The sequence below is a fragment of the Pteropus medius genome, unplaced genomic scaffold (genome assembly GCF_902729225.1).
Source record: "Pteropus medius unplaced genomic scaffold, Ma_sr-lr_union100, whole genome shotgun sequence".
NCBI lineage: Eukaryota > Metazoa > Chordata > Mammalia > Chiroptera > Pteropodidae > Pteropus > Pteropus medius.
This window is the reverse complement of record NW_024349800.1, coordinates 46,933,359-46,958,514: the sequence shown is the minus strand read 5'-3', so window position 1 is coordinate 46,958,514 and position 25,156 is coordinate 46,933,359. Positions and strand designations below refer to the sequence as shown.

The 25,156-nt window shown below is 47.4% G+C and overlaps 1 protein-coding gene across 1 annotated transcript in view; it reads right to left on the bottom strand.

The window, feature by feature from the left end:
- Window positions 1-1,051: 1,051 nt before the first annotated feature.
- CAPN13 (calpain 13) overlaps window positions 1,052-25,156 on the bottom strand; it is a 51,359-nt gene continuing 27,254 nt past the window's right edge. The window contains exons 8-21 of the mRNA XM_039888128.1: window positions 22,268-22,342; window positions 20,995-21,140; window positions 19,122-19,264; window positions 15,310-15,321; window positions 13,143-13,345; window positions 12,100-12,136; window positions 11,688-11,744; window positions 8,331-8,388; window positions 8,175-8,233; window positions 6,559-6,627; window positions 4,752-4,827; window positions 2,695-2,823; window positions 1,731-1,786; window positions 1,052-1,165 (exon numbers count right to left, since the gene is read on the bottom strand). Coding sequence (XP_039744062.1) covers window positions 1,139-1,165; window positions 1,731-1,786; window positions 2,695-2,823; window positions 4,752-4,827; window positions 6,559-6,627; window positions 8,175-8,233; window positions 8,331-8,388; window positions 11,688-11,744; window positions 12,100-12,136; window positions 13,143-13,345; window positions 15,310-15,321; window positions 19,122-19,264; window positions 20,995-21,140; window positions 22,268-22,342 — 1,147 coding nt within the window. The 3' untranslated portion in view covers window positions 1,052-1,138. The remainder of the gene's footprint in view (window positions 1,166-1,730; window positions 1,787-2,694; window positions 2,824-4,751; window positions 4,828-6,558; window positions 6,628-8,174; window positions 8,234-8,330; window positions 8,389-11,687; window positions 11,745-12,099; window positions 12,137-13,142; window positions 13,346-15,309; window positions 15,322-19,121; window positions 19,265-20,994; window positions 21,141-22,267; window positions 22,343-25,156) is intronic.

The following is a 25,156-nucleotide window of genomic DNA, read 5'->3' as shown; positions in this document are numbered from 1 at the left end:
TCACACCTGTCAGAATGTCTCTCATCAAAAAGACAGGAGATAATAAGTGTTGTCAAGGATGTGGAGAAAAGGGAACCCTCGTGCACTGTTGGTGGGAATGTAAAGTGGTGCAGCCACTGTGGAAAATGGGATGGAGGTTCCTCAAAAAATTAAAAACAGAACTATCGTATGATCCGGCAATTCTATTTCTGGATATTTATCTGAAGGAAGCAAAAACAATAACTCAAAAAGGTATCTGCACCCCCATGTTCACTGCAGCATTATTTACAATAGCAAAGACATGGAAACAACCTAAGTGTCTACCAGCGGATGAATGTATAAAGACAATGTAGTACATATATACAATGGAATATGATTCAGCCACATAAAAGAAAGTGGTCCTGCCATTTGCAACAACATGGATAGAACCTGAGGGCATTATGCTAAGTGAAATAAGTCAGAGAGAGACAAATACTATTGTCATCTCACTTATATGTGGAATCTAAAAAAAAAAAGAAAGAAAACCAAAACCAAACCAAGCTCATAGACACAGAGAACAGATTGGTGGTTTCCAGGGGTGGAGGGTTGAGAGGTGGGCAGAATGGCTGAAGGTGACCGAAAAGTACAAACTTCCAGTTATGAGATAATTAAATCCTGAGGGTGTGATATACAGCATCTGACTGTAGTTAATAATACTGTTGTATATTTGAAAGTTGCAAAGAGAATAAATCATAAAAGTTTTCATCATATATATGTATACACACACACACACACACACACACATATATACACATATGTAAAGTATATTATATACCTAAAACTAATACAATGCTAAATGTCAATTATATCTCTATAAAAATTAATTTTATAAAAGAATTCTAAATCTCTCGCTCATGACTTTCAAGCCACACTCATTGCGAATGTTCACTGGTCTATGTGGCTTGGAGGAAATCTGCAGCCTTGGCCTTGAAGCTCAGGGGCCCCCTAAGCAGCTGAGCCCTGGCTCACATGGACAAAGGCTCTGTAATCTCGGGGGAGGCTGCTCCCAGGGAGAGAACCTTATATGTAGTTTCTGAAGGAGAAGGGGAATTTTTACGTCCCTAGAATAAATGATTCTAAAGCTGCTACGTCTTACCTGGGGTCTGTTCTACTCCTTGCTTCAGTTGTACATGACCAGGTTCATCCACTAAGAAATAAGCATCATCATTACAACCAATCTTTAAAATTATTAGCTTAATATAGATCAGGGTAAATAGTGCCCTCCTCCCTTGAACGATCTCGGTCTAGTCTCATCAATCTTTTCTAGCTAATTCCAACCCAAGCATGAGGTCCCAGCCCCCTGTCACAGCATATCTGCTGCTAATTCCCTGAACAGCCAGGTGGTGAGAGAAATGGCTGAGGTTGACCAGCTGGTTGGGCCAGGAGGCTCTTTCTAAAACTCAATAGGAGTGAGTTTAATGTACAGTGAGCTCAGCAGGTGTTCTTCAGTTCCTTCTTGGATTTATGACTCCCACATAATCCTCTGCTTTATTAAGCTATTGGAAAAAAATAAAATCTGTCTGCCAAGATCCTAAAGCAGCCTTGGCAGCTAGCAATATATAAAGGTAGTAATTGGAGGCAAGGGGGCCAGCGGCTTGGCCGGCCTTTGACAGAGTGTTCAATATCTTCAAGGAGAAAAATGCTCCCTGGAATCAGGTGAGGAAAGGTGGCCTGGGGTGGTGCCCTATCTCTGGGAGGAGAAGGCAGCTTACCTCCATTTTTGTCAGGTAGAGTCCTTTTCCATCCTTGGAGAGGTTCTGGAAAGCCTCTAGGGTGAAGAGGAGGAGAGAAATCAGGATTAAAAGAAAATGAAGAGCAAATGCAGTGATTCTATGTAAAGCACTCTCTCACTCTACACAGAATGTACTTGGCCTTGGCCTACTTTTCTCCTTCTGGGCAAACTCCACACCTGTGGGACAGCTCGGGGCTCCTGTCTTCAAATTACCACTCTCTGACTGCTCTGGCACACTGGCGCCTCTCCCTCTCCCAGTTCCCTTGCACTTTGCGTCTCTCCACACTGGGCCCTGGAGCTGTGCAGGCCTGTCTTAGGAAGTATTTACAGAGGTGCCATGTGGCAGGGATAGTGCACAGGCTTAGAGTTCGGGCCAGATCCCACTTCTACCACAGAAGCTCCATTCTGAGCTGTATTATGGCTTGGGGTTTCACATAAGATTTCATTTAAAACAAAGAGGTATGCTACTAAAAAGTGTCAAAATCTCTGGCCTTCCTTCTGAAGCCTGGGGAAAGACCTCCTGCCCCCAGCTCTTCACTCGTGTGTACAATTCCTTCAGCTGAGACCCAGATCATTCATTGCACAGCTAAAGAGTAGGTTTAAACTATAAACACAACCTGCAGTGGGGACACAGTGATTTAATCTTGTTCCGGAAAGAGGCAGTGAATATACCAGGTAATGAGGAAATGAGGGACCTGGGATAGGGGAATGTCCTGGGGAGAATAGATAGGGTGAAGAAAGGAAGCTGGGGACACAAGCCAACTACATCACTACGCAGGCTCATGCTGGCTCTGTCTCTTGGGGCAATGGTTCTCATGCAGGACCCCAGGCCACCCCCCTACTGACATCTGGCCCAGGCCTGGGGCAGGGGTGCATTTCTGGCCATCTTCTATGTTCTTTCATCCCTGTGAAGGTCCCCAGAATGGCATTCAAGTGACACTTACTTGCCATGGCTTCCAGCCGCATCAGGAAGCAGACCAGGCTAGGGAAGCTGACGCTGCCACTGCCGTCACTGTACCGAAGGGCCATGAGATCTAGCAGCTCGCTGCTGATGGACACCCCTGCAAGGAAGTCTGGGACGCAGAGCGAGCCTGTGAGCGGGGAGGAGGCCGGGAGCGGGGCTGGTCCTCTGCTTCGCAAGGCCCGAGAAGCCTGCGCAGAGGGCCTAGTGGCCTTCCGCCATTGTTTCCTGCTCAGCCTGGCTGGGTGGCCAGTCCATTCCTTCTGTTCAGTATTTTTATGGTTTTCTAGTTCCTTCTTTCTTAGTGATGGCTGGGCCTCAACAACACTGTTCTGGAGTTTGGCCAGAGGCCAACTCAAGATACTCGATACCCTGACTACTCTGAGGACACCTCGGCCTCTATGATCACCTGCTAATTCCCGTGAGGGATGGGAGCTGCAGGACACCTGGAGTTTGCTCCCAACCCTGTCTCTCTCTGCTGGTGACCTTGTAAAACCACCTTCCTCCCCAACCCCATGACTATATGTGTGGGTCTTACATCTGGTGCTGCTAGTGTGGGTCAGTGTGTTTCCTGGAAGAGGGAGATTCAGTCCTAAGTCAGTCGCCCAGAGAAGAGACTGGTCTCAGAGGGGGGAATCTCAACTCAGTAGGTGGCCTTGGGTGGACAGGACAGAGATGCCTTGCCTTCTTTGGGCCTTGTCATTTTGCATGTCCAGTTATGCACTCCAGGGGAGGTACCAATCACATGGCTACCTTTGAGCTCTGGTGAGCAAGGGAAACTGTAAGCCAGACCATCTATCAAGAGGACAAGCCTGGTTGCCTGTAGACCCCATGCAGACAGAGACTGGTTTCTCCAGCAGAGTTAATAAAATGTGAACTTGAATGCCTTTGAATAGGGCGTGCATTCTCCAACTTGGCACACTCTGGCCTCTGAAGGCTTTCGAGTTGAAGTCCAACTATTTTCTATTTTTCTTCCTTTTATTATTGTGGAGTCATTAGCAGGTCTCCTTTAAAGACTTCGACTTTCACTGGCTATTCAGTGGTTCTCAAGGTGTGATCCTCGGATCAGGCCTCACCTGGGGACTTGTTAGAAATGGAAATTCTTGAGTACACCCCAGCCCTCCTGACCTGTAAAGGCTGGGTGGGGGGTGAGGCACTTCAGTCTGAGTTTTAACCAAACCCTCAGTGGTTCGGACGCTCACTTGAGTTGAGAACCATAGCTTGCTTTCTAGCAAAAGTAGCAGCCCATGTTTCGACCTACTCTCCAGGCCAGGAGCCAAGAGAGAGAGAGAGAACTATGATTTTCCTTCCAGCGGTATCCTGGTGTTACCTGATTTTGCATTTTATCAAGGAAGGTGCAATTTCCTTACTTAACCTTTTTGCGATCCATTTCCCCCATTGGTACCGTGGGGATAAAGACTCCTGCCCTTCCCCGTTCCAGAGTAGTTGAGACAATCAAATGAGATGACGGGAGTATAGTTCTTGCTGAACTATGAAGCACTCCTGCACCCTAAGGTAGTATTATCATCACCCCAGGCCTGGACGCTCTTGTCTCCTTGAAGCAGACAGATATCATTGATTTCATTTAGCCCCGAACCCTCTGTGAAGAGAATGCATAAGCTCACCCGAGGGTATTTAACTCTGATGGCCCAGATGCTGAGAGGGAAGCGTGTCTAAGGGGGACTTGGTTTCTCGTAAGGTATCAATCATACGGGGTTATTTTCTCACAATTAGATCTGTGCTGGGGGGAAGGGCAATCAGGACTGGCGCATGAGGACTCAGGCTGGGGAGATGGAGTCTGAGTCCAGAGCCTGGAGGCCCACAGAAGCCAGAGTAAACCAGGGAAGGACATGGAAGCTGCAGCTCTGCTCTTTCCTGACCACCCACACTGCTGCACCAAGCCTTGCCTACAGCATGGTAGGGTGTGCATCACACACAGACACAGACACAGACACACACACACACACACACACACACACATACACACACACCACCGCCGCCACCCCCAATCATTGCAGCTCAAAGGGTCCCCTGCTTTACCTGTATCTTTTACGGCTTTCCACAGATCTGAGCTCAGGAAAACACCAGAGTTGTTTTGAGTGTTCTGGAAAACCCTCTGATATGGAAAAGAAGCAAGATGCCCTTGTGAGTCCCAGTGCCCACCCTGAAGATGTCCTGGGTAGAGGGAGGTCCCAGAAGTCTCTTTTCCATCTCTGGAGGCTGCTTCACTAAAACTCGAGTGGGCTCAGGTCAGAGCAGGCAGGGATGCCCAGCTGAAGACAGGGGAAGGCAGGAACGGGCTCTGCCTGATAAAGCCGCCCACTCTCATCTCCAGCTGCGGGGCTGTGAGTTCCTCTCCTAGGCACACAGCTTCCCCTCAACCAATCTGCTCTTTCCTTCCTCACCCCCTAGACCGGGCTCCTGACACACAGGGCAGCCCACTGCTTTCCAGGGAGGAGTACGGCTCTCTAAAGAGTTTGCATAGGGTGGTGGTTAAGAGTGCAGACTTTACAACCAACCAGTCTGGTTTAAATCGTGGCTGTTTAACCCTGGGCAAGTTACTTAATCTTTCCAGGTCTCAGTTTCTCCATCTGTAGCACAGGGCTAATTACAGTACCTAGCTCCCAGGTTTGTTGCAAGGAGTAAATGAACAGATATTTATAAAGTGCTTGGAAGAGTGCCTTGCACAATATGAGCACTGTGCAGGACGCACTGAAGGCAGGTGAGAGCTGCATCTGGGACCAAGTGCAGTTACAGGATGTAGCAACCCTAACATTTCGATTTTGTACAGGGTGGCTCTCCACTTACCTGGCATGTTTCTGACCCTCCCTGATTCTCACTATAGCCCTGATCGTCAGCGTACTTCACAGGTGAGGAAACTAATGCTCGGGCAGGTGAGTGATTGCCTGGGACTGAGCATGAAAGTGCCACGGAACTGAATGCAGGACTCCTAACGTGGGCCTAGGCACAGCTGCCCCACAGGAGCTGTTCTAAGGCAGAATAGCCCTCTGCAGGTGATAATTACTGTGAAATGGCAGCTTGAGAACTTTTCCTGGCCTCATCTGGCTTTTGGTGAGTATAAAGACCGACCCGGATTGTTCTCAATGAGATAGTCACTCATTTATTCATTCAGTAATTCATTAATTAGGTCATTTGTACAGCATTTTTGCACATCTGCTCTGTGCAAGACACTAAGGAAGGAGCTAGGGAAAGATGATGACTGTGAGGGAGCCCCAGCCCTGGTGGACCCCACGATCGAATGGGGGTCCATGTCAGCCATCGCAGTGCCCTTTGAAAAACAAAATAACGCCAAGCCAGGGATTAAGTGATACACCCTGGAATATGCCCCACCCAGGAACTTTATTTTATTGTTGTGGGTTCAAGTGTTAGGAGCTGAGGAGGAAACGAACCTGGCCTCGGGGACAAGCGAGACTCCTAAGGGAGGCCCTGCAGGGAAGGTGTGTCTGAGGCTGGCTGGATGCTCAGGGTGGGTGGACCCTGGCCAGGCTGGGAGTGGAGGGAGGGAACAGCAAGGAGTCTTGTAGTCGGGGTCTGAAGGAGTGGCTGGAATGAGAAAAAGGGCTATTCCTGGACCCCAAAGGAGGATCCCGACTCAAAGGGTCTTGTGCGTAGCACGGGAGTTTTGACTTTGTCCGAAGACCACTGGGGAGGCCACGGACCACTGGTGGTGCATGGACGTCTCTCCGAACAAAATGAGAGCTCTCGAGGGCAGGGGTGAGGTTTCTTTTCTTTTGTACCCCTCAACTCTGGTACAGGGTCGGGCACCCAGTAAATATCTGCTAAACTGGATGGACTAAGAGCTAGTCGAAAGAAAACACGCCAGTACCTGGCAGTGGACAATACGTCTCCACAGTCTCGAAAACTCCTCTTTATCCAGCCGCCCGTTCAATTTCAGCTGCTGGGGAGTTAAGAGTTAACCAGTCCAGTGTGCAGTGAGCAGAGAGGCCGAGGGTCCTGCCAACGAGCCCTCCATCCATCAACTAGTAACACAGTTGGTCCAACACCACCCGGACGGGACGTGGTCCCATGCCAGCTGGCTCCCGCTGCATCTGACAAGGACCTGGCTTATGTTTATCTTACAAGAGAAATGAAGAATTGGAAGGAGAAGAAAGGTCTGAGAAAGTGGGGCCAACATCCTTTGAATCCAGGGGAAGAGAGAGAGCCCAAAACACAGCCTGAAAAACCTTCATCAGTTGGAGTGGGGCCTCTGGCAGGGGAGAGTGAAGCAGAGCATGAAGGAGTCATGGCAACTCCTGAAGCATTATGCGAGCTGAACATGCGCCAGGTGTGCACACAAGTGGAATGCACTTGGCGTATTAAAGCCAACCCTGGTCGGTCCATACCATGTGTTTAATGAGAATAGAAAGAAAGAACCAGATCTCTGAGAAACTGGAGTATAAGAGGAAGGGTAGAGAAGACCTGTCTCCTTTGTAGGGGTCTGGCACATGTGACTCCCTTGGGCTTACTTGGCTCGGGCTGCCGGGCTGCTGTGGGCCCGCAGATAAATTTTGATCAGTCTGCGGGGATGGGCAGTGTCTCTGAGTGATTCCAAACCCTGCCAGCAGAGACAGGGCCTGATTTATGATTTCATCAGAAAGCCCTCTTGTTCAACAATGGCCAGCTTCAAATTCCCACTGGAGCCTTGTTAAGCATGAAAGGGCTGGGGAATCTGTCTTGCTTCCAGCAGACAGCACACACCCGAGGAAAGAGCTGAAGGCAGCAGTGGGGGTCATGCGTCCATGGAGTTAGTCCCTCTTGCCTGTTGGGAAATGCCTCCTGGGAGAGAGAAGTCAATAGTCCTGGGTTTGGTTCCCAGCCCTACCACTTGTGGCCATGGAACTTAGACAAGTCACAGGACAGCCCCAACTCCAGTCTCTTCATCTGCAAATGCAGTGTAATTAATAATGGGGTGCTGTGTAGACTGAGGCATTTTCTATAAGTTTTAGTGTTTAGTTTTATCGGGGCTTGTTGAGTAAGCTATTTAAATAGTGAAGACTCCTCCAGTGGCAAGGGGAGGGGTGGAGAGAAAATAGTTCCCATTGGTGCTGCAAAGAGACAGAAATCAGGCACAAATTCTCACTAGATGTGTGATCTGGGCAAATTACTGAACCTCCCTGAACCCCTACTTCTTCCATTTTATGATAATATTCTTATCATAGGGGTTGTTGCAAGAATTACAAGGAAGAAAATACGTATATACCAGTACAGTTCTTGGCACACAGGAGATGCCTGGTAGATGGTAATAATTATCATTGTTGCTGTGGTTGTTCTGGTGAATTAGGAAGTCATTATGGAATCTACAGAAACCTGGGCTCTTTCGTGAGTTCTTAGAACCAAGGAAGAAGAGAAAATACTGAGAGAATAGTGTTCCCTAGCATCCTAATTAGACTCCGAGGGCAGCCCACAGAGCAGATGTGTTCCTAGAACTGGCGGAAAGGATACATCCATCAGAGCCACGATGCTCCGGCACTCATCCAAAGAGAATGTGTCCCCCGGAGGTCCTAAGATGAGGAAGAACAGGAAGGACTGATACCTTGGGGAGGCTGGCATTAGACTGGGTTGGCAGTGGGGATGAGGTGGGGGACAGCAGGTCCTTACCTTTCAGGAATTCCTGGTTGAGAAGGCTCTGAAGCTGGGTGGCATCAATGTCCAGCCCCTGACGCAAACAAGGGAGGAGTTCAGGGACCGTTCAGGGCCCAGGAGCCCAGGGGCACTGCCTGACTGTAAAAGCACTCAGATTTCCAATCAGCTTGCTCCGGAAACCTGTCCTGATGGCTCCAGGCCATGGTGCTAACTCCCTCCCCTGAACATCTGTAGTGCTGGTTACTCCTGATATTTGATACCTTGTATGGATCACCTCGCATTTATCTCTTCATTCTTTATTGGACTGAAAGCAGTGTTTGCTTCCTCCGTCCTGGGCCTGGCACTTGGGAGCCCCTCAGGAGTTCTGCTGAATGACTCAATCCAGCCCTGTAGGTGTGTTTCCCCATCTGCTTCCGGAAAGAGACTAAGAGAAAATATAACTACTGAATGTGTGTGTGTGGTGAGAGGTTAACATGACGGGAACTGAGCCTAAGAGAAGCTGCTCTAATTGAGCACGTTACTGAGCATTATTCTTCCCAGACGCTGAAGCAGAGAGGGAGACATCACGGTTTTCCTTCAGAAGCAATTGAAGTTAGGAGAAACTCCCTGGCCTGAATTTCTAGAGGCATTAACTGCATTCAACTTTCTATAGGGGACACTGAGTGGCTTTATGGGCAGTGTCTTATGTGATGATTTTACAGAGAAGGGGAGCTGTTCTGCATGTGGCTATTTCTTATATCAACCAGGTAAAAGCTCAGGGGATGAGGTGACATTAACACCCTGGAAAAGCTTTTACCTGGGGGAAAGAGCTGGACCATGATCTCTCAGCAAGTGGCTTTGTAGAGTAGCACTAGGTCATGTGGAAGAAGGTGCTTCCTTGGGGGTCTTTGAGAGCCAGCACCCCACAGGTGACAGACATGCTGTCCCCAGAGTTGGCCTCACCACACAGAACTGATATCAAAAGCAGTCCTTAAAGCCTGTCATTATGGGAGTCCTTTAGCTAGAAGGATGACCCCTCATGATACACTCAGAGAAACACATTTTCCACTGTCTGAAATTGGCCCTCAGGTCATCTCTCTAGTGTCTCACTGGTCGGTTATGCCAGGGAAGTCAGTGTGGTGTGCTCACCATCAACTGAGTTTTTTCCTCAAGAGAACCATAGCACCTCACTTTAAGACCAGATGACATGGTGAGGAACCCTAACTCATGTGGAATCACCAACTAGAATATAAGCAGCTTTTGGGCATGGACCACATCCCCTTCCTTCTGCATGTCTCCTACCCTAGGACAGCCTTTGACCTGGACTCTGTACCTAATAAACACCAAAAGGTTTGAGGAGATGAGCATAGGAAGATGAGGGTGGAGATGAAGTTTGCCTCCATGAATTCCCAAAGAATTTCCCTTTGTCTCTATCACCTCAACATAAGATCCCCAAGGACAGACGCTTTGCATTCCCAAAACTTAGCACGATACTTGGAATGTGCTAGGTATTTGGGACATGTTTTCCAACTGAATAAATGATGGATAGATGGACCTGGACTGACCCAGAAGTCGAGTGTGTCCTTGCTTGCCCACAGATTGCCCTTAGGTTAAGGGACTGTCGCCACTACCATGGCCAATGAAGGTAACTCATGGAGGTGATAGTGTTAAGTGTTCATTTAACACTAGTTAAACAGATGACAAGAGATCAGGAGAGAGGACATCGTGAGTGCATTGACAAATATTTTGTTTTCAGCTTAACTTGGAGGGCACAACGTCTGAGCACAGTCTGCAGGTTGTACAGAATGATGCCAGGTCGGCCCTGCTCAACGGTGCCCAGCCAAGGGGTGAAAAGAGGCTGCAATCCAGCTTGGGTTCCAGTTTCTGGCCATGCTCCTTGGCACAAAGCTGCACCTGCATCTTATTCTAATTCCTATGAAGGCTCCGGTTACCCTCTATGAAGAGACATTTGATTGTTTGGAAAAGTCTTAATTAGTCGATCTGTACCATTTCTCATCTGACACACTATATATATTTTTTATTTCAGATGTGCAAGTGCATGGACCATGTTGAGGATTTTGCCACCTGCCCCTAAAGGAAGCTTGGTTTCAGGTATCCTGATCAGGTCCTGCTGATTGCCTTGGGGTCAGGGACCTTAGCTTGGGCATATGTTCTATGGAAGCTAATCTGTCTTATTTTTATCTATCTATCTATCTATCTATCTATCTATCTATCTATCTATCTATCTACTTACCTACCTATTTATTTTTTTTACACCTATAGCACCTGGTCTTCCAGGTAGTCTCCCACTCAAGTACTAACCAGGCATAACCCTGCTTAGCTTCTGAGATCAGATGGTATCGGGAGTGTTCAGGGTGGCACAGCTGTAGACTAATCTGTCTTAATTCAATGCAAATTGATTGAGAACCTTCTCTGTGCCAGGGGAGTGATAGGTATTAGGAACAAGGAATGCATATGCTGTTATCCCTGTCTTCAAGAGCTCACAGACTGGGGACAATTATCTTGCATCAAGTGAAGTGCCTTCTGAATCAGCACATATGTGGATCTGAATCCTGAGCCCATCCTGATTTCAAGGAGGTTCCATACTGAGCTATTCGGTGCAACGTGTACCCTTCATGCCAGACACAGTTTTCACTTCTCCTTGTGTTTTCCTGTGGGCCCCCATTACCTAAACAATTTCCCTTTGGGCTGCTTCCTGGTCACCACTGCCCCATTAGCCCTCTCAATGCCTGGCACCCTTCATGTCTTTGGACTCTGCCTGGCCCAGGGCTGGCTCTGTACACATGATTATCTGTATCACTTTCTACTTCCCACAAAAACATGGATATTAATGGTAAAAACAACAACAACAACAAAAACAAAAAACAAAAAAACTCATCGTGCAGAACTCTTGGCAGCAGTTTTTAACCTGACAAGTCAAGGAGTTCTTGATAATGGCTTATAAAATCATTAAGAAAATCCCCTGTGCACATGGATGGCTTGGCAGGAAGAGAGCTGTTGGTGCTTTCTGAAGCCGGCCAGCTCCGGGGAGGAATGACGCCAAGGTTGTGGGAAGTGGCAGAGCAGGAGAAGGAAAGATTTCAAGGGGTGTTGCCAATTGCTTGTTTAAAGAGTTTAAAAGCATACACAAACTTACACCACCCCCCAGCAGCCCCTCCCGTTCCAAGCTCTATATTCCATCCCAGATGTCACCCAGATAGGGTGCCATTTCTCTCCAGGGTTTGGTAGCCAGATCAGTTCTGGAAACATCCAGGCAAAGAGGCTGATAAAATAACCCATCAAGTCATTTTTCCCTTCTGTACCCTGATAAAGCCTGGGAGAGACTTTCTTCCCTCTGGTCCCTGTCACCTGTCCCCATGCTAAGTATTATACCTGCCAAGCATATCTGTAGAACATCCTTTGTTCAGAGTCATTCTCTGGAAGACTTGCCTGGATTGAAGAAAAAAACAGCCAACAAGTTTCTGGGGAAGGAGGCCACTTGTTTGGTATAGTGAGGGCACAAGAATTCCCTATGTGGATCTGAGACAGAGGCTTCATCCAGCAATCGGATAAAACGTTTAGAGGAATGGAAGAACGGCAGTTGGTGGAAAGAAGATGGCTGGGTCCAGCCTGCCCTTAGAGGCCTGGACTTCTCCCCTCTGCTCTTCCCTTTTGAGCCATCATGGGCTCACGTGGTGTCTCTGTTTTCATGGGTCAGTTGTGAGGCAAGAAAGAAGGAGATAGAAGCTCTTGGGGATGAGATGTAGCCATGAAGTTCACCAGTCAAACCTCGCCACACACCTACCTTCAGTGTTCTGAGGTTGAAATTGCTGCCCCAGTTCCTAGAAAATCAGGGGGACAGTGTGACAAGGATGATCAGCTCACTATTCAAATGAAGCTTGCATATGAAAGGCACTTAGGTGGCACTGGACATTTATGTGAAAGACTTGAGTGGAGAGCTCTCAGCACAGCAGGAGATGAAGAGGGCGGCTATGGTAGTCAGCAGACAGAGAAGCGTCATGACCATGTGTCCAGTCTTTTGGGTCATCTGGTCCTCAAACCATTTAGTAAATGATTCTTTTCATAACCACATATATATACAATCATCCCCATGGGCAGAATGACAGATAAGCTTTATCTCAAATTCCATCCCTGATTGGTGGCACAGTGGCTGTCTGGCATGTTGGACTCAGTAGACCTCCACGCTCAACTGTGAGGACTGCTGTGATTATAGGGATCGCTACCGTGGGTGTAAGAGGGGCTGAAGCGCCTCGTCGGGTGTATGCTTACTGATCCCAGTCTTGACCTCTGACTTGGCATTGAAGACCCTCCATGATTGGACTCTGCCGTTCATGCCCACCTTTCACTGTCTTCCTGTTGTACCCCACATCCTGGCCACATTTCACACAATTGCCATGCACGCCATGTACTACCTTCTGTACATACAGCCGACATCACTTACTCTTGCTCACCCACTTTCCTGCTTCTGCTCATGCTTTTTTTCTCCCTCTGAATTGCCTTCCCCTTTGAAACATTAAATTATGTTTTCAGTCAAGGACTAGCTCAAATGCCATTTCCTCCAAGAAGCCTTCCTGAGTACCTCTTGCCAGAGGTGGCTCCCTCCACTCTGTCCTCCTGTGTGACTCAGCAATTCCCTCCAGCATTGGTTCCATCCTGTTTGTGGTCTAGCTATTGGTTCAGATTTCCTTCCCGCCTCTTCATGGTGAGCATTTTGAGGGTAGGTCCCATGCTGACACAGTACGTGCTGCACAGAATGACGCAATGTATTTTTTTTTTTTTAAATAAAATTAAGTAGAATAAAACATTTAGGATCCCAGAGGTTCTTACCTGTCATTGTCTGGTATTTTCAAGAAGATTCTGAGCAAGAACTCAACTGCTTCTCTGCGTGCAGATGCGACCACCACATAGGTCCCCGGTCTCAGAGTGAAGTACTCTGTGAGGTTACACTTGGTTTTAGTCACCATGCCCTTGTCAGCATTTCTGAATTGGGAAAAAAAGGTGGAGGGCAATCTCTCCCGGAAGTGCTGGAACTAGAGGAAACATGAGGATGGTGAGAAAGCCCCCCACGTGCATGCATCCCAGCCCTCAGAAGAGACCCACTGCCTTCCAGATCCCTCTCCACACACCGAAACAGCACTCGAGGCCCTAACAAGGAGGATGGTGCTTAAGTGAGCTCAAAATGCAATAGGGTTTAAGACTGTTATTTAATATAGATGCTAACACCACAATGAATGCAAAGAAATTTGACACACGGTTTTGCTTTATTAACTCTAACGGCATCCTGGGTTTCTGGCTTATATATAAAGAAGACTTCCATGAAAACTAGTGAGATTGTTCCAACACTGAATTACTTTTGGAGCCCAAAATCTCCTTCTGTCCTGAACATTTTGCAAAGCATCTTTAGACTGTCACAGCACTGTAGAGTTGGACTCCACTCATTCCCTCCATTTCGTCTTTCCAGCAGAGCCCTGAAATTTCTTTTCATTGGAGAATAATAGGCCCTGATCATTTTCTTTTCATTTCAATATTTTCTTAGAGATAAAACAATAAATATAATGCAGTTCCTATTACTGGATGTCACATACATATTACATAATAAAAACCCCTTACTAAATAAATTTTCCCCGATACAGTTGAGCATGGGGATTCCATTTAGAATGGTTATGCAGCGTGAAATGATTATTTGTGAGCTCTGCCTTGGGGAAAAACAGGAATGGGAGAGTTTCTTTTCAGGGGGTGGGGACAGGGCTAGGCTCAAAGATGAGACAGAAGATAGGCGACTGTCACACGTATGTAGCTGGAGGTTGGGTGGAACCTCCAAAGTGATTCTCGTGACATTAGCAGCACCAGTGGGTTTGGAGCCTGACTTGCCTGGGCCCTTCTGGCAAAAGCAATGATGAGATCAGTTTTTCTCCAGAGAGTCAGCACTGTGGCTGTGTGTGTGTGTGTGTGTGCGCGCGCGCGCGTGCGTGTGCGCATGTGCACATGTGTTCGTGCACACGTGTGTAGGCATCATGCCCTATAATATCTAGAAGATAAGGTTTTCCATGCTTCCCTGCTCCCTTGTCCTCATTCCTCCCCTGGACCCTTGTGAGCCTGTCCAGGCTCCTAATCCTTCAGAACAGACTTGCTCGATGGCTGTGGAGGCTTGATGGGAGGCTCTTGGTTCAGTGCTCGGAGGACCCCACACTAAATTGACAGTAGCCACTAGTCACTGATCCCACACAGACCTGACCCTGCATTCCTAGGGACAGGGCTCGTGCCTTTTCCTGGATCGAGTCCCCACTTCATTCTCCAGCTCAGGGAGCTGAAACACGGACATATTTCTTGCACCTGAATGTCTCCCTTAAAGCCAATCCAGAAGCTCCATTTCCATGATTGGCTTTCTGAATATCCCTTGTTTGGCTTCTAAGTACTGGGACAGCCCTGGAAGGCCTGGAGGAGCTCCTCTAGACCTGCGAGCATGCTACACTCACCACTGTCAGCTGTGGCTACACTCTGCTCCTTGCCTCCCACCGGTGGTCCCCAGGCACATGTGCTTCCCCCAGCAGCAACAGCACCAAAGAGCCTACATCCAGTTAAGGGGTCCGAGTGCCTGTGAGGTTTGGTTTTCCAAACTCCATCTGTCCTTCTCCATCCTTACTCATATTTTAAACCAGCCGTCACCAATGTTGAGACAGAATATCTCCTTAGGATGGGTGGCAATTTGGTCTTAAGAAGAGCAAGAGGATGTGCCTTGAAGTTGCATTTGCATAGCATGCATCCTGTTTGTTGTGGATTTGGGTGCTGATAAAGTATACGAGAGACTAAAGATCCCCTCAAGATACCCCCTTTAGCCCTGCCCTTCATCTTAAACAAATGGGAATAAGCTGCAGCAGACTTATCATCAGCAAGAGACATGTCAAGGCCACGGGTGTGGGCAGGGGCACAATACTTTCTCAATGAACAGCAATAGAGGCTGGAGAAGCCCAGTAAGGGCAGCGGCGAGCCATACCTGAGGGTCCACCTGTGAAGAAAAAGAAAGGCAGGTTCAGGAACCCAAACCAGTATACGCAGGCAAGCAGATCTCAGCAGCCTGGACCAGGTCCCTACATTCCTTCTTCCTGCATGGCCAGCCTGTTCCTTGGCACACCTGGAGATGAACAGGTACCGTTACTCACCCCCTGTGTGGAGTCGTGAAAAAGGTAACTGCACCTGTTGTAGGGAGCATGAAGGGGAAGGTCACTGAGGAGGTAAATAAAGTGCCTGAGAGGAGGAGACTCCCCCTTTGTCAGCTCAGACAGCTGTGGTTACTTGTCACAGCAATGATGATAAAATTGGGATGAACAGTGAGGCATCGATGGGGATTGGGGGTAAGATAGAACCTGGACCAACGCCAGAGCTCCAATGAGATGTAAACTTCTTTTATCCCATCAGACAACCGTAAAGTGCGATGGGAATTGTTCTAGGATCCCTGGTGTTTGTAGGGGTTGGATGTGTGCCTCTGAGAAGGGGGAAATATCTACGTACCAGTCTTTCCATTGGGCAGATGGAAACACTGAGGATGCAGCCCCTTTTTAAGCCACTCCATTGTCTGCAAAGCACTTTCATATAGTGTGTTGGATTGTCACAGTGATCCTGTAAACAGACACTAGGCTCCCTATTTTATGACTGTGGAAGCTGAGGCTCAGCAGTCTAAGTAGCCGAGGTAAGAATAGAGCAAACTGTGATGCTTCTTTTATGACTAAGACCCACTGTCAGACACTGTCTTCCACAGTTGGATTTCAGTTCTTTTCTACTGCTTCTCCTGGGCCCTACCTATGAGTAACAGACCACTTGATTTGCCCAGGCAGACTACTCTGCAGACCAGGAGTGAGCTGGAAGGGACGTAGAAAGTCAGCCTGGGGGAGGAGCTTTGGGGTAAAGATGAAATGGATTGTCTACCCTTGTCCTTTTTCTCTGTCCTTGCCTTTTTGTACACCACCTATGTTCAGTTTGATGCAAGGTAGAGCAGTGCTCCCTAGAAGTTGGAGAGTTACAGACCCACACCAAGGCTGGAGCACCACACGTAGCTGGCATCTGGGCAGTGCTGGATTTACAAACACCATTAGAGCCCTGGAGACTTCTGAGAGCCTGGTTGCTGGCACCACCTTAGCCTGTTTCTCAGCTGAACTGTGAAAGAAACTGTGAAGTGTCTCATGAGGTATCAGGATCTGGACTTTTCTTTGGTGTTTAACTCAGTCAGGATCCTGCAAGATCCACTGGGATCTCCAGGGAGCCTGAGGAGGTCTTGGGTCTGAGTGCCCCTTTAGCAAAGTGGGCAGCTGAGAAATAATGCATGTCTGGCTCAAAAGTAGAAAAAACCAGATATGATTACAATCTTGCCAGGGCTCCTGAACTGTAAAGGCTTTGGGCAAATCAGTTAACACAAGGCTTCTGTGTTGTCCAGCTCTGGGGCACCAGACTCATAGATGACAATGCAAATAGCACCCTCAGGAATTGTGTGCTAGGGCATCCCTTACAGCTTCTCTGAGCTCTGTCTCTCCCGTCAGGAAAGGGAAGAGTTGGCTGAGATATTTTCAGTTGTCCTGTCTGGTACCCTACACTGTTCAGTCTTGGCTGTGTAGATCAGATATCTCAACTCCTTCTCAACACTTCCCAACTCTCTTCTTTTTGTTCTTCTCAGAGGGTGAGAACTTGAGGGACTCTGGGGATGAGCGTCCTCTCAGAAAGCACCTGAATCAGTTGGGATTCATGGTTGGAAGCAATGGGAACCAACTCAGAGTAGGCTGAGCAGGAAGTCATTTATGGGAAGGCTAGCTCATAGAATCAATGGGACATCTAGAGAATGCAAGCTTAGAAAATGGGTAGGAACTAGATGAGATGGCTACACAGCTGGACACCACCACAGGGTTTGTACCCATTGCTGCTGCCAGGCCCAAAGATTTGTTGCAAATAACCCTTTGACAGTCCTATCTCTTTTAGTTACTTCCTCAAGAGCCAAAGCCAAGAGGAACCAAGAGTGTGTATGTGTAACAGAGGGGCATGATGGAGCATCTAATTGGACAAACCTGGGTCACAAATCTTCCCCTTTGCATTTGAGGACTAGGGAGAAGGAATATTTGGCCTCTTTGCTGCAGTGGGAGACTAGATCCTCCCTTCCACCAAGGTTCCTCCACCATGTGGAAAGGATGTTCAAGTGCATTGCGGTGATGAAAATAACAACTGTCCACTACTGCATCCTTAGGAGATGATCTTTGATAGTCTTAGCAGGGTTGAGGCATCTCAGAAATATTGTGCTAACCCCCCAAAATTTCTTTTCCATTGATTTTATGCAACTAGGAAGTGGAAATGTGCTCAGAGTGAGCAGAACCCAAAGGGCTCTCTTGCTTCTAGAGCCAGAATCATTTGTGTTTCTTTGACTTGTGAGCATCCCCAGAAAGGCAAGCGCCTAAGCCCTGCTGAGAGCCCTGGACCCGGGACCTTCTAGCATGAAGCACTGCCCCATCACCTCCTAGCTGTGTCTTGGGCAGGTCATTCTTGCTCTCTGAGCTTTGGCTTCCATATCCATAAAAGTGGAGATACTAAGGTTTTTGAGTAAATGAATGTGAACATGCTTGGAACTCTGAAGTACTATATCACTGTGAGGCCTTCTTAGAAGAGTGAACTACAGCCAGCACACAGGACTGTTCCACCATGACAGTGAAGTACTCAGGAGCCCTGGCTATCTGTAAATGGGCTAAGATCCCTGTGTAAACACTGCCTTAGCCTCAGTGGGCAGAAACTGAGATTATTCTAGAGATGCTGTAATCAGAGCTGCAGCCATAGAGGTGATGGGTATATCTGACCGCAGGCTTGGGTGACTCTGGTGCTCAGTCTCCAGCTCTGCCATTAACTCTGACTACGTCACCTCACCTTACCGAGTCTCAGTTTCTTCAAGTCTAATAAGAGGAGAGGTGATCCCAGCATTTGATAGTTGCATATCCTAGTTATACAAGTGAGTGCAGAGAGACTGTGGGGTATGTGATTTAAGAACCAATTACTTATCTTTGAGATGCGTTAAATTATTTGGGGAAGGAGAAAGGAGCAGAGGCATCAGTTTTCTTTTGTAACACTTTTCTTTTAAATGATATTTTCAAAAATAAATTCCCTGATTACCTACTCACAGCTGGGGTGTGTGCAGGCTTGTGGGCGGGGGATGACCCCTCAGGAGCTGAAAAGCTGGTTGGGAGGCTCGGTGGGGAAGAAAACTGGGCCTGGGATGAATAGCCAAGCAGATGTTTGCAAGCCAACCACAGAGTGATGATTGGACTCTAGTCTAAACAAGAGAAAAGATACTTCCTAGCTCTATATCCAGAATTATTTTTTTCTCAAACTTCTCCCAAAGTTTAGACAACCATTCTCAAACTTTCACGTCTATAGGAATCACCCGGGGAGCTGATTACAATGCAGATTTTCAGAGTTTGTCCATGGAAATTCAGATCCAGAAGGTTTGGGGTGGTCTAAGGAATCTCTGTATTGTTGCAACTGGCCTTGGATCAGACTATTTTAAGCACTGAGTTATTAGAGCCTGCAGCATACCAGGAAATGCTGACAAGTGACACAGGCAGGAGGTGTGTTGCATTGTAACTTGGTCAAGTCTAATCTCTTCTGTCTCAGATTTTCCTGCAAATTTACAGAGCTGGACCAGATGAACTCTATAGCCCCTCTGGGTTTTATCTCCAAGGCTGTGGTTTAATGAATTCTCCCCGCTTGCTTGGCAGCTCTTTCCCTGCAAGTTATACACAAATGTCCTGAACAGGCAAGCCCCGAAGCAGGCTCTCTTACCTTGAACACATGGAAGTTTAGTGGAAATTTCTCATTTTCTGCCTTTAAATTTTGTGGCATAACATTGAAGGACACGATGACATTGTTGCCTTCCGTGCTCTCTGGCACAGAGAAGATGTACTGTGTGTCCCTCTGAAGTCCTTCTGCAAGAGAAAGAACTGTCACCAGAGCTCAGCTCAGCTCCTGGGACTCCTGGATGAGGCCATGTCCAGCTCAGAGACCCCTGGTGGCTTGGGTTAGAAACTGGATTGGGAGACCGAAGGCCTGGGTCTCAGTCCCCACAGTTACTAGCTGTGGAACAAGCGTCTTTATTTTGTGAGCCTCGGTCTCTTCCTTTTAAAAACAAGGAGGGGGGCATATTCTCCACTTGGTGAAAATGGTTCTTAAACTGTAAAGTCAAATACTATTTTTATAGTAGTAAGTGGAATTTCAGAGTCCTCGGGTATGCATGAGCTTATGTATTGGTAAGAACATCAGAGCCTTGAAATGATGTCAATCCCCCAAACACCAGTGGAGACAGGAAAATAGGCAGAGAGATGGTGGTTTGTAATACTCTACCATCCAAGCATGGGCATCAAAGCCAGAGCAAGAAAGAGAATAAATGTGAAAACCGTTAGGTTCAGATGCATGAAGAAATGAAGAGAAGTCAGAATAGAGATGAATTAATGCACATCGGAAGGCTTAGGGCACAATTGGAAAACTATGAAAGAGGGATGGGGAGGCAGAAGGTTATCACTGTCACAGGCTTTTGTGAGGGTTGAACAAAATGATACATTAAGTGAATTAGCAGCACCTAACATGTGCTTGCGTGCTGGTTCTCTTCTCTTCCTTGTAAGGAATTACTAAAAATGGCCAACATATAATTTAGATTAGTCTGTTGATGTGCACTATATCCAGAGAAGAGGCCTTTGGCCCCACAGCAGGACAGGTACAGTTCAGGAAGATGAATCAGCAAACCCGAGTGACTCAGAAGTTTCTTAGAGTCCGACCACAGCCTCCTGGTGACAAGGTTCTCAGACCAGCAGAATGAACAGGAGGTTAAAAAAAAGGAACACCCTGGAAGATAGGGTCATTTAAGCAAACTATTCTAGCTAGGCAGAGGGAATGACACGTCTGGGTGCAAACACACACACAAGCACACACATTTACACATGTTGTTTACACAGCCTCTCCTATCAAGGATGTGTAATCACTCTCAGGCTCATCTTTACAGAGAGCTATTTCACTCATCCATGTCACAAATAGGGAGTAGGAGATGCAGTGAGAATATGCGACTCTCCTAAAATCACAACCAACAAGATTCATTTCAGGAGTTCCCAAAGACAGATTCTGAGGACCTACCTCTCTCAGCACGCTGTTGCAGGACACACCAAACAAGGGGGCAGACATATTCTCCCTTATGTCTGGGTGGTGCTTGTGGCTTCAAGGGGCAGACAGGGATTACTAATCACACTGTTTCTAGGTGGGGAGGCTGAGGACAGAGACCAGCTATATTCCCAGAGTCACGAAGCCAGTATGTGCAAGGACAAGCATTAACCCAGACTCTGACTTTTGCTCAGTGTTCTTTCTACCCCCAGGTAACTATTGAAGAGCAGCGAGCCTGTTCTACTCCTGGGAGCTGGGTGGAGTTTAGCAGAAGGCCAGAGGGAGGGCAAGAAAAGGCAGGGGATGCACATTTGAGATTCCCCTGCCAATCCCCACCAACAACCATTTCCTCTGGAGAAGTATAGCTGTCCCTTTAGGCTGAAAAATTCCTCTCCTTACAACTTTGGGCTGATGGTCCAGAATCAAGGGCCGTTGAGACCTGAAGCCAGGACAGGGCTAGGGCTGGCAGCTTCCTGTCTGACAGAATAATTACCAATATCATAACTACCTGCAGTGTTTCCTGGAATCACGCGGTTCTTAAACATCATTTGGGACCATCTTTCGTGGGGCATGTTTTTGTGGTCCAGGTTGATTGGAAATTGGTTACATATATACAAGCAGGAGAAATTCTCTTGGAAATCATGACATGACATCCTGTTAAAAATAGATACACATCACTTAATGACCACAGTTTTTTTTCCCCTGGGGGGGAGGTTCCCATCACTTTACTGTACTTTTGTCTGTCAGCTACAGTATCCATTAACTTACCACTGTCCTACCCAAAGATCAGCCCCTCATTCTGTTTCATCTGTCGTCAAGGGCAGAGTCAGATTCTGGGTTCACTTGTCAACTGGCAAGGGCTTTATCATTAACCATTATTTTCTCAACCCACTGATCAAACTGTGAGCCCTCCCATGGCCAGCAGGGTGACTGCCAGTCTCTCTGCCATGGGTCTTACATGATGTGAGGAAAACTGCCTTTCCCTGGGGTCCTTTGCCAATTTCTTTGCTGAGGTCTTTATCAGAATAAAATGCATTCGACACACGTAAAATCTCACCTCATGCTGTGATTAAAGTGGAGATTTGGGAAATATTTTTCCTTCTAATTTACATTTGTCCCTCTGATTCTTAATTACTTAGACCCAGCCTCCTTTCCCCACATGCTAAGTTTTATTTAAATATGTCATTAAGTAAACCAGTCAACCCCTCAGAAAAATGTCCACCATATCCTTTCAGATGTGAGCATATGGTCAGAAATGTGTTTTCAAAACATCTAGTCCTACATAGCTGCTGGGCAATGACACTAATGTCTCACCTAGAACTCTAGAATCAGGGCTGGAATATGAACACTGAGCTGAGTTGCTCTTTTGGAATTCATGCCAGAGGTACACTGTGGAGCTCCAGGGCCCAAAAAGAAGCCTAGAAGATACAGGCATGATAATCATACATCCTAGTTCCCAGGAAACTGTTGTTTTCAAAGCTTTGGTGCCAATATCTCCTTTGACCATTATCGTTTTCTGGAAGTTTCAATATTTCAGAGCTGAAATCTTCACAGAAAGAGAGAGCACACAAGTAACTTCCAGTTCAAAGCTTTTGTGTCTTGGTGAAGAGAAAAGCCTCCTTCTATATAGGACTACATTGGGGTAATGTGTTCCAGAAGTTAGTCCTAGTCTCTGCAAAGCTAATCTCTAGTCTCTCAAAAGTTTAGGGAAAGGGGTAGGGATTGAGGATTTGGGCAATAGCTAAAGATTTAAAATATAATTTTAAAAGAAGTGTAAATACCAAAATTCGCCGTTGTCCTTATTCTGATATAGCTGGCTTTTCCATTGGTCGTGAATTTCCTGCCACTCTGAAGACCTGAGTGTGGACAGACAGAGACCATAGTGTGAGATCTTCAGAGTGTTTTATCTCAACCACATGTGGCCCAGGAAGGGCCCTTTGCTCAGGCCTCCATTAGCTCCTAGGTCCAAGTAGAGAGTGCCATTCTACCTAGTAACAGGATTCGGTCATTCTCTACATGCCGATGGCTTCCAGGCTATGCCAAGCCTGGTTCTCTTTCCTGAGCTTTAGATAGATACTTGTCGTGGTCCATCCTACATCTCCACCAGAGGCCCAGTGACCACAAATCAACCCGTCTCAATCTGTATTCATTCTCTCGCTCCTCCTGTTGCCCGAGTGAGAACATGAGAGTCTCTCTCTCTCATGCACCCCCCCACATCCAAACAATCACCAAATGTTGATGATTCCACCTCCTAAACTCCCCTCAAAGCCATCTGCTTATTTCCATCCCTACAGCTGTTTTCCTAGTTCAGGAACTCTCATCTCCTTCGTGGACTTCTAACTGATCTCCCCGAACTCAGCCCTGCCTGCTTTCCCATCCATTCTCCACGCTGCCATTAAAATGACCTTCCTACAACAGAAATCTGATTATGGCATTCTCTGCTTAAAACACATTGACCCTTTGACTCTCAGGATGAAGTGCAAACTCCTGAAACAGAACCTTGGCTTCTGCCTACCTCTCCGCTTCACCTGAGCAATTCCCTATTTCCTCACCCCACGCCCACCCTTGAATTCTACGCTCCAGCAAAAATGAGTATTCATTTTCTTAAAAACACCAGCCCCTCCTCTCCCCCTACCACCTCTTGGGCCCCTACCACCTGAGGCTCCCTCTGCCTGGAATACTTTTCCTCCTTTCAGTCCTATAACCCGATAACTTTCACTCATCTTTTCTCCCATCAGGCATTTCTGCTGGAAAACTTTGTCCTCCTCTGACACTCCCACTTCACCTCCAGAGTCAGCGTCCCTCTTGGGAGGCCCCTGGCACCCTATGCCACTCCTGTCTCAGCACTTGGTACCTGGCGTTACTAGTGCTTGTCCATTTCTTGCTGTCTCTCACTAGACTCCAAGTTCCATGAGATCAATGAACCTCGCTCACTATGATAATGATATCGTCACAGGGGCTTAACACAATGCCTTGGCACTTAGTAGGTATGCAATGAACTTTTGCTTGCTTAACTGATAATTAAAATTGTGCACTTCATTGGGGGTAATGTGTTCCAGAAGCTAGTCCTAGGGTCTGTGGTGAGGGAGGAGACCCTCACAGCCTGTTCTTAAAGTGGAGGCATGCTCAGAGGCAGCAGCCCCAGAGGCACAGAAGTGTAATGAGATCTTTCTCTGCCAGTGGCTTCCATAGAGAGCCTGGGTCACGTCTGCGCCGGGAGAGCCAGGCAGGAACCACCCCTCAGGCTCTTGGCTGCAGGCTGAGCCAGTCAGATGTACTGTTGTAAAATGGCAATTTTATAATTAAGCGATAATTACATTTTCTGCAGTGTGTAAGGGAAAATAAATGTAGTGTAAATCAATACACTATCGATTCATGCAAGTTTGCCTTTAAGTGTGTGCGACTGAAATTTCAATTATGGCTAAGATTAGACCATCCGGCTCTCTCCATCCATCCCCATTCTTTAAAAAGTAGGGAGGAAATCGACCACCTGCATGGAGACAGTGATTATGTGGCCCTGTTGCTTCCTTCTAGCTTGGTTTCTGGTGGAAAATGGTGAATCTTAGTGCTCAGCCAAAGTACCTGCTCCCGCAGTGTAGGTGCTGCCATATTCATCTCCCCGGTCCCTGCCGTGCACACATCTCTGCCCTGCTCAGAGGCCTTCATGAATCCCCAGGCCCAGAGGGTGCAAATCCAGACTTGCAAGCTGGCATTGGGCTCAGCCCCAGCTCCTCAGTTCCTTTGCCTCAGCCCCGCTTGTTGGCCCTGAACACATTATAAATGTTCCTGGCTCAGCACAGTGGCCTTCGCTTCCCCACCTACGTGATGATCTCTTACGAAGCGAGTCCTCCTTTTTTGGGAGGTTGAACTCAAGTTCAATCCCATCCACGAAGCTTTCACTGAACATGCCAGCCCATTGGAGGCTCCTCTTTTCTGATCTCCAGTGTCACTTGTTGCCTTTATGGGTCACTTGATATTTAGCATGAGAGACTGGGCAAAACATCAACTCATGTGAATTTATACCCTGTTCTTCTACCCCAGGGGGAATGTGTCATTGACATTTGCCCCTCCTCTAGTCCTATACCCAATAGCCAACCCCGAACCAGGGATTCTAGCTAATCGTATCACCCCCTGGGCCATATTTGGCAGCTTGAGGTAATGATTGGGAAGGTGAACTGGAAAAGGCCAGAAGCTGTTAAGATTTACAGTGGAAAGAGCAAAGGGCACCCCTGGGAGGAAGAAAGAATAGAGGCGAGAGAAGAGGAGATAAGGCGACTAAGTGAAAACATTCTTCAGTGGTTCCCAGTTTTGCAAGTTCTTTCTCTTTCTGTGGAGGGGATTCAGCTGCCTAGTTGTCCAGGGTGCGTCTGAGGTCACACCAGGTTTTCACTGTGAATTCATTTTGTTTCTTTCCTTCCTTGCCTTCTTGCCCTCCACCCTCATCGCAGTTCCATCTCCTATTTGCTGAGTGCCCACTCGTCAGGCTCACATCAGCTGTCGGGGCTCACGGAGGATCAGAGCGGTCCCTGCCACAGCCTAGCCTGGGCCACTGGGCCACATTCTGGGTGCTGCTTATCACTGCTTGTCAGGTCCTGTCCTCTCGGATGTCTGAATGCTTTGTATTTCCTCTTAGATCACATTCTCTATCCTACTCCCACCTTGTCCTCATG